This window comes from Nicotiana sylvestris, chromosome 2 (assembly GCF_000393655.2).
Source record: "Nicotiana sylvestris chromosome 2, ASM39365v2, whole genome shotgun sequence".
Taxonomy (NCBI): domain Eukaryota; kingdom Viridiplantae; phylum Streptophyta; class Magnoliopsida; order Solanales; family Solanaceae; genus Nicotiana; species Nicotiana sylvestris.
The window spans coordinates 102,435,730-102,444,617 of record NC_091058.1 but is presented as its reverse complement, the minus strand read 5'-3'; the positions used below and the strand labels follow the sequence as shown (position 1 = coordinate 102,444,617).

The window sequence follows — 8,888 nt, the reverse complement described above, 5'->3', positions numbered from 1 at the left end:
CATTTCCTGCTACAATTATGCTTTAGTGTATTGTTGTTTTTATCCTCTTTGTTGATGTCAAAAAGGGGGAGAAGACTGCTATCCATATATTCATGCAGGCACATTCATTGCACGGGGAGTCGACTATAAATACTACAGGAGAAGTCGACTAAAGGAAGTAGTCCCAATGGCACCTATTGAGGGGGAGTCAATTGCACTCATTGAGGGGGAGTAAAACACAAAAGGAAAAGAAGCACTGAGAATCCGGCAAGAAAATCAATCAGAGATAGCTTGAAGAGCTAAAAAGGAAAAAAAGCATTGAAGATGGAAGGACCCAGATTTAAGGAGCAAATCCGGAGCTATCAAGACTTAAAGATGGAAAGCTGTCAAAGTCCACACACCAAGGAAGAGTAACGGGAATTAAGCTTATTCTTGGAAAGAATCAATTTCTTTCCAAGGATCAAATCTCTTGGGTTGGCAAATTTCTTCAGTAACGGTCTCCTACAAAGTATTTATACACAACCTTAAGACTTAGAGATACATACTTTGATCAAACTAGTTACCCTCTCTTTGTTTTACTGCAAACAAACATTGTAGCTCTACTAAATCTGCTGTGTAACAAGTTAGAGAAGAAAGAGAAAAAAATACCGGGGAGACATTGTATCAAGAAAAGATGAATGACATAAAAACTGAGTTGTTGGTGTAAACTACACCATTACTTTGTACTCAAGAAACTCAATCATTGAAACAGAACTCCCTTGCAACCCAAGAGGATTGGACTAGGATTCACATTGAATTCAAACCAGTATAAAAACTTCGGTGTCTTTAATTCCTACACTTTACTTCTGCATTTTAATTTTGCACCTCTTGATATCTCGCTATTACATCTAGTCGACTAATTGAAAAACTAATCAACTTATAACAATTAATTTTAAAAATAAACACTTAACCCCCTCTTGTACTTTCATTATGCAGTATAAACTAATCAAGACGCCCCAAAAGCAGCCTGTGAATTTCAACTCTAAAGTGCAAACTGCAATTTAAAATGTGACATCCAATAAAGAAAAGCTTAAGTAAATGAGAGTTCCACATTCGTTTACAGGAAAAAACAAGGTAACAATCACAAATACGTTGAGTTCTCCGGAAGGATAAGAGAAAATCAAAGGTCTGTTAAATAAAGTTACAACACATACTTGTCGAAAATATCTGCTTTGACAAACATGCCGAGCAAGACAAGATAAACAGCAAACTAGGGAGATTATCATCATCAACTTTCTCAAAGTGCACTTTGATCCACTGTTCTGGATCAGTCAAGTACACCGCTAGTGTCTTTTATAAAACAGACAGGACTTACATCGAGGGAATACACAAGGAAGCAGCCAGTGTTGAACCGATCACCTCATCGCACATGCCAGCACCCTCATGAACCTTCTTGCTGTCAGCTCGGGGACTACCTCCTGAGCTGCTGTTTGAGAGTGAAACAAAGGTTGACTTCTGCAGGACACCCCTAGGAGATGATCCAAATGGAGGGCTGGTATCCCACATCTCTGTTGCCAGGTTCAGAGCTGAAGAGTTCTTGCCATCTCCTGCATTACCAGCAGTACTATTCAGGACCTCGCCTAGTGGTCCACCAAGTGCATTTTCCCAGGATACTGGTAACCAATTAACTGTCTTTTGCATAGGTTTACCATGGCTATTTGTTACTCCCAAGCCCATTTGAATCGGGTCAAAATCACGAGATAACCTTAAGGGTGAAAGAGCGAGCTTCTCTTGACAAGGAGAATTCGATGATGATGAGAAATCTGAGGCAGCCATGGGAATGGACATAGACAGTTGAGTCCAGTCTGATTTTAGTTCTTCGGGCCAAGATGCAGAGGCACGTGAAGACTGTTCCTTAGTCCAGCCATCAATGAAATGGTGAACTGGATGTTGTTCACTTTGTTCTTGGTCATTGAAATCTATGAAAGCATTAGAATTCTTAGGATTTACAAAGGAACTTCTTTGTGAAGGATTGAGAAGGGAATCTGACGAGACAAGTCCAAATTCTGACAGCGACGACAGTTCAAATCCATTATGTTGCTTTTGAATCGAAATAGCTGAGTCCTTGGGCTTCAAACCAATTGTTGGAGATATCATAGAGACACCTTTATGATCTTGCATTCTGTCATATACATACTTTTTTTAGACAGGATTCTGTCATTTACATACTTACTAATTAGGACCAAAGAATAATAAACATGTAATGCATTTCCAGTTCCTTTTTCCTTCTATCCCTGCAGGTCTTGATGACAAGTTAACAACCCTTTTTCATTATTAAAACCTAGAGAAGAAATTTCAAATTTCGGTTTAACACCTAAGAGAAAATAAAGATATCTATTTCAAGGTTGAGAAGGAGATGAAAGCATTATAATGTGCATATCAACTAGCTGTCATTACTTAAGCATTTAGTACCTGTTGACAAGCTGCTCAGTGGAAGGATTGGCAGCAGTGGGCTGCAAGCTATTAAACTGGTGCTGAACAGCACCAAGGCTGTTGGATGTGCCGCTGCTGGATATCACCATCGCTGATGAGGAGGGTGCGACTGATGCCACCTTTGAATTGGTGGATCCAGCGACAGCATGGCCATTCTGACCTTCCACAGGCTTTCTTGAACGATGGCGACCTCTGTTTATGTGCCTTTCACAGTACTTCTGATCAGGGACAGCTTCTCGTGAGCACCGCCATTTCTTTCCATCTGTTCGACGACACCTACCAGGCTCTGGATCGGTGTTGCCAGTGAAACCAAGATGGAAAGTACCCCATCCCCCTACAGGTACCACAAAGTAGGGAAAAGATGAACAAAAAGAAAAGCAAGAGAAAGAACAGAAAAGAAAATGTACGAGACTGAATAATTGATAAACGACTTTAGGGAAAGAAAGTCAAAAAAACTATGACAAAGTGTCAACCCTTACAATGCACCAGTATCCTCTAACCCTTCAAAAATTAAAAGATCTTATGTACATTTCCTAGAAAACATGTATGTAAATCACCTAGAGTGTGAGGACCCTCAACAAATATGTGCACAAATGGTAGAGAAACTAAACTCAGAAATTTATAAGTAATTAAAAGCTGAGAAATTAGTTATCATAGGCCATAAGTTTGATTATTTATAGTTGAAAAGAAAAAGAGACAAGCAAACAAATAAGTATTGATAGAAAACAACTCATTTTAGAATGTTCTTCATGCTCTTAAACACAGTGTGTATCATAGATCAAAAAGGGTATATTATAAGTGAAACCAATGTGCAAAAAGATGCCACATAATATAGCAAGAGAATCCCAAATTCAGGTACAGAGATACTTAAGTAGTTACGGAGGATTAATTAATAGAACTGGATTAGTACTGAGTGAAAATCCTTAGAGAATCCAATAAAAGTTTAAAGGTTCCAATTGTTTGAGAGATATTGGCAACTCCACAACAAAATCCTGAGCCAAACAAGCAACAAGGTTTTAGGCTCCGAAGAGTCATTTGGAGCAGACTTGCCATGCAGAGATAGTAATATATGTACTGTGATTCAGTGAATAATGATACATGGATATCTATGCAATGAATATATGTAGTGATTGCAATGCAGAGATCGTGATACCAAAGGCAACACTTAGTTTTATCTTATGCACATAATCTTATAAAATAACACATAGATTCTCACGTAATTATGCATGTATCAGTTATGCACAGTTTTATACTCAAAACCAATAATCTATTAGGACTCTTATATGTGGATCAGAGTGAAAATACATGGTAAGCAAAAGTGAAATTCTTACAATTGGAGGCATAAGATCCAGAGGACAAGCCAGAAAATGCATAAGGGTTGAGAGACTTCTTAAGAGGAATGAGCAACTGGTGAGGGACTGGTACATTTGCCACAAGGTGCTTATAGATCAAAGCCTGATGTTCCAATTCCATCCACTGAGATGGAGTAAATGGACCTCTGAACCTCGCAACAAAAGCGCCACGCGTGCTTTCGTTTGAACCTCCAGAGGCATAAGCTGAACCAAGAAAAAGCACAAGCTAAGAAAGTAGACTTGTTGAACAAAATCAATAGGAGAACTTGCACAGTATAGTGAATAACAGATCAAAAGATAAGGAAACAGAAAGATCAATTAACAAAAGGCACATAAGGTTGACTGAACTTCATAAATATCTGAGACTCAAATATCAAAAAGTCTGATCTTTTCTTTCTTTTTCTCTTTCCCTTTTTTTCCTTCGTGCACCTACTTTATTGCACCCTTTACTTTTTACATTCCTTAAATCATGTTTCAGATTTACCCAATATGTGCATGAAATTACCAGATTTTCCACCCAGTATAGGATATCATTGACAAAGATTCTTCACAAGTTCCAACTACTTTTTTTCCTTTTTGTGTTTTTCTTCTATTGACAAGACCATCAGAATGTATAGAATACCTCTTTTCTAACATCTACAGTATTTCTTTGAAAAGACCCATCTTCTGTACAGGAAATAAAACAGCTAAACGTGATTAAAAGCAGATCTTTTGCAAATCCACGTCATTAGCATCCAAATCTCCAAAATCCCCTTATGTGCAGTCATTATCTAAACACAATCAAGCAACCAAAGAACTTTAAAAAATTATTTAGTACATAACATTTCTGATACCTGAAGCTCTGCTATAGTGGGATCCAGAGTCAAACAATGGGAAAGCAAGACTCTTAGATGAGTCCTGCGCAGAAGCATTATTAGTAGAAAGAAAAGGGATTAATTCTTCAGATTTAGGAGATGAAAAACTGAGCATAGTGGAGTGACCACGTCCATTATTTGGGGAACCAGATCTCATGAACAAAGTGGGAGTAGTAGGACCTTGCTGTTGGGGCATCTGCTTACAAAGGGCAGAGAAGTCATCTGCTGCTGCTCTTTGGACTTTAGATGACCTACAATTAGTGTCATCACAAGGCCCAGATCTCTCTTGTTTCAGTTGCTGCCCAGATCCATTAGTGATCTTTGAGGAGTTGTTAGTCTCAGCTGGAGAGTTGACTGTTTTTGAAATGTTATTAGCAGATTCTTGTTTGGTTTCCATTGTCATCACCCCACCAAAATCCATACTTTAAAAACCACCACCCTATGAAAGTTTCACAGAGCATGAGTTCATACCAAGAAAACTCAGACAAAGACAGAGAAAAAGGAGGCGCAGCTTAAGGGAAAAAATTATAAGCAGAAAAAAGAAAAATTAGTTGAAACTATTTGGACTTGCTTATGGGAGAGAGAGAGAGGACAAAAGTAGAATAAAGGGCAAAGAGCATCATCTACATCTCGGACACTGGAGACATGTTAGCCCATATATATCTAGTTTTGTTTCCCAAAAAGAAGCTGAGTTACATTAAGCGCAAACCTATATTTAGACAATTTTGTTAGTCTAACTTAATTATACTACTCTGGGGGTTTGTGGTATTTGGCGAACTTGCCCTCACCGGCTCGCTTTCATTTACATGACAAGTTAGATCTCATAGATAGAAAGAAAGTGACGTTCTTTTTTGCACCTATTATGAGTTACATAGGGCCATGATGTTTGTTTGGATTATTCATAGGGAAAGAATATATCGACGCACCCTTTTTTAAATAAAAAAAACAAACCTTCTTCGGAATAGGATACTTTTTTTGTCAAAAACAACAATGATACAAACATGTTTGGACAAATTTTCAAAGAAAAATCTATTCAAGCGAAATTATAAATAGAAAACCTAACATCAGTATAAAGATAGAAAATTTGATAGTATTGAAGAATTATATATTTAAAGTATAGTTTATATTCAAATAAATACTGAAGTGACCGAGAAATCAATTTGAAGATGGTAAATATACATTTATTTTACCAATTACAAACCTACATTGGAAAAAACACGTAATCTCAAAATTTCATGATACAAGGTAAAATTGCACTATTTAAACCGTCATTTAATATTACTAGTATCTATAAACGTGCGTTGCACGTTAATAATGGCACATGATGGTTTAAATATTTACTTATATGAAAAATAATAAAATTTAATTAATGAGAGAAAATTTATATGTAATACTACAACAATAATTTAAATGCCAAAAAATATTGTTACATTAGCATAATACGTGAATTCAAAATGAAAGGATATCATCGGGACTTACATAAATGATCAGTTTTAGTCATGTTAAGTAAATAATTATGTATTGTAATATAAATGTATCTAATGTGATGGTATCTTACCGAACACTTCTTTATAGACGGTATTTTTTTGTATATGTTTCCTTCTAAAACCAGAACACTTGTTGTCGATGTTGATACCTCTCTTGAAAAATGCAACATATAATATTCGTGTAAGAAAACATATTGTGATAAATATAGTTCAATATTTAGGATGTCTGTCCTTGTGCTTTGTTTATTATAACTACAAAACATAAACATACTGAAAATTATTTTCACACAAATTCAAAAGGATATTCTTTAGTTACGGAAGACGAACGTTGATTTTGGGGATAAACGTATACTTAGACGCACATTGACCAACATCATAAGTTCTGCATGTATGACGTTATTGTCAAGACTTCTATATACTATATGTGTATTATTACATAAGTTATTTAGCGAATCTAATTTTTCATTAGCATGACGGGCATAAACCTATATTAAATGGAAGATCAATTTTAACTTAGTCTATTATATATATAGTGATACTAAATATATATATATATAGTGACACTAACATACGTAGGAAATAATAAACTTGACAACAAATATGTACAATAGAAGGCCAATTGGTATTAAAGTATTTAAGTATTCTTCTTGGTAGTTATTGTTGGTATCATCTTCTGTTGAGTCAAAACTAAAAAAATATTTTGTTTTTACCATAAAACTTAGCAATCAACGTTTTATTTAGTTGATCAACATATTAATTTCTGCTAGCTAAGATAGCTCTTTAATTTCTATTATGTAATTTGCACAAATTGCGTTTTAATCTAATGAAGAAGATATTTTCTTTATTAAATGCACTACTGTGACGACCCGAAGGGTCATCACCGTAGTTCTTCCTTGTTCCGCGCTTTCGAGGCCTTGAAAACCTCGCTTTTAGTTGCCTCGATTGGCGTACGCAGTTCGGGCGCGTAACCGGAAAGTTTTTATGTTAGAATATGTGAATTATGTGAAACATTTGATGAATTTTGGTATTAATATGCATAATGTTGACTTCGGTCAACATTTTGGGTAAACGGACCCGGACCTGTGATTCGACGGTCCCGGAGGGTCCGTAGAAAAATATGGGACTTGGGCGTGTGCCCGGAATCAAATTCTGAGGTCCCAAGCCCGAGAAATGAATTTTTGAAAGAAATTGTTTTTCTGAAATTTGATATGAAAATTTGAAATGAAAAAGGGGTTAGAAAATATAGGTATCGGGCTCGTATTTTGGTTCCGACGCCCGGTACAAGTCTTAAATATGTGTTAAGCACTATCTGTAAAGTTTGGCTAAAAACGGACGTCATATGACGTGTTTCGGACTAAAAATGGAGAATTTGAGTTATGAAAGTTGAAGAAAGAAAATCATGTGTTTGAGGCTTGATCCTATGTATATGATGTTATTTTGGCGATTTGATCGCACGAGTAAGTCCGTAAGATGTTTTTAAGGTTGTGTGCATGTTTGGTTTGGAGCCCCGAGGGCTCGGGTGAGTTTTGAATGGGGCCCGGGAGGTCTTGGACTTAAGAAAATGCAGGTTCAGGTGTTGCAGACACCAGCGCGGCCGCGGTCATTTCCGTGCGGTCCACGCTGGAGCCGCGCGGCCGCGATGCCTTTCTGTGCGGTCCGCGTGGCTGAGTCTGAGGGCTAGGGTTTCAGGTCAACCAGCACGCCCGCGCACCAAAACAGTGCGGTCCGCGCTGGAAGGGTTCAGAGAAGCCCCAATTTTTCTCCCACTCGGCGCGGCCGCAACACATTTTTGTGCGGTCCGCGCCAGGTCCTCAGAAAGGTATACAAGTTCGGAAAATCTCAGTCATTTTTCACTTTTCAAAAACCCAAAACCTAAGAGGCGATTTTCCAAACAACTTTTTTTTCTCCAAAACGATTGGTAAGTGATTTCTAACTTAATTTCTTTATTCCTTAACATCTTTTAACATAATTTCAACTTCAAATCAAAGATTTTCATGGGGAAAATTGGGTGTTTTGGGTAGAACCTAGGTTTTCTACAAATTGAGAAGTTGGACCTCAATTTGGGGTCCGATTTAAAAACAAATCATATATTGGGATTCATGGGGGAATGGGTAACTGGGTTTTGGTCCGAACCTCGAGTTTCGACCACGTGGGTCCGGAGGTATTTTTGACCTTTTTGGGAAAACCCTTGAAAAATCTATTTTCATGCATTGGGGATGATTCATTTAGTAATTATTAATGTGATTAAGTAACTTATGACTAGATTCGAGCGGATTGGTGGTGGAATCAAGAGGTAAAGCTATACTAGAAGCGTGAGTTGAGTTTGGAGCATTCGAGGTAAGTGTTTGTTCTAACTTTGGCTTGAGGGAATAGGATTAGGATGATATTTGCTACTTGCTAATGTGGAGTACGGTGTATAGGCATGGTGACGGTTATCTATGCACCGGAGTCTAGCATGACCGTGAGTCTTGATTGCTTTTAATTCGAATAATGTGACACAAGCTCCTTGTTTATTTGATAAGTTTCATATAATGTGAACGGTTGAGGAAGAATGATTTAAAAGGAGAATGTGTTGTGAATACTCCCTTGCCGGGATGTGTAGACTGATATATATATTCTCCCTTGTCGGGATATTTTGGGCTGTTAGCTGTACCCTTGCCGGGTTAAAGGTATTGAGTTGTTATTCTCCCCTGAAGGGGTCTACTATATGAAGTCAGATATTATGAACTATATTATGGGATCGT

At 37.3% G+C, this 8,888-nt stretch overlaps 1 protein-coding gene across 1 annotated transcript; it reads right to left on the bottom strand.

The window, feature by feature from the left end:
- Positions 1-1,037: 1,037 nt before the first annotated feature.
- LOC104238330 (growth-regulating factor 1-like) lies at positions 1,038-5,371 on the bottom strand. Its single transcript, XM_009792654.2, has 4 exons — positions 4,637-5,371; positions 3,783-4,007; positions 2,431-2,785; positions 1,038-2,140 (listed from the first exon to the last, which is right to left on the bottom strand). Exons 1-4 carry the CDS (start codon positions 5,076-5,078, stop codon positions 1,330-1,332), a joined length of 1,833 nt encoding a protein of 610 aa, XP_009790956.1. The 5' UTR covers positions 5,079-5,371; the 3' UTR covers positions 1,038-1,329.
- Between the last annotated feature and the right edge of the window lie 3,517 nt (positions 5,372-8,888).

Coding starts and splice junctions, on each gene's coding strand:
- LOC104238330 (XM_009792654.2), bottom strand. CDS start 5,078: ATGGATTTTGGTGGGGTGATGACAATGGAAACCAAACAAGAATCTGCT. Junction 4,008..4,636: donor CCACTATAGCAGAGCTTCAG/GTATCAGAAATG, acceptor TTCTTGGTTCAG/CTTATGCCTCTGGAGGTTCA. Junction 2,786..3,782: donor TGGATCTTATGCCTCCAATT/GTAAGAATTTCA, acceptor TGGTACCTGTAG/GGGGATGGGGTACTTTCCAT.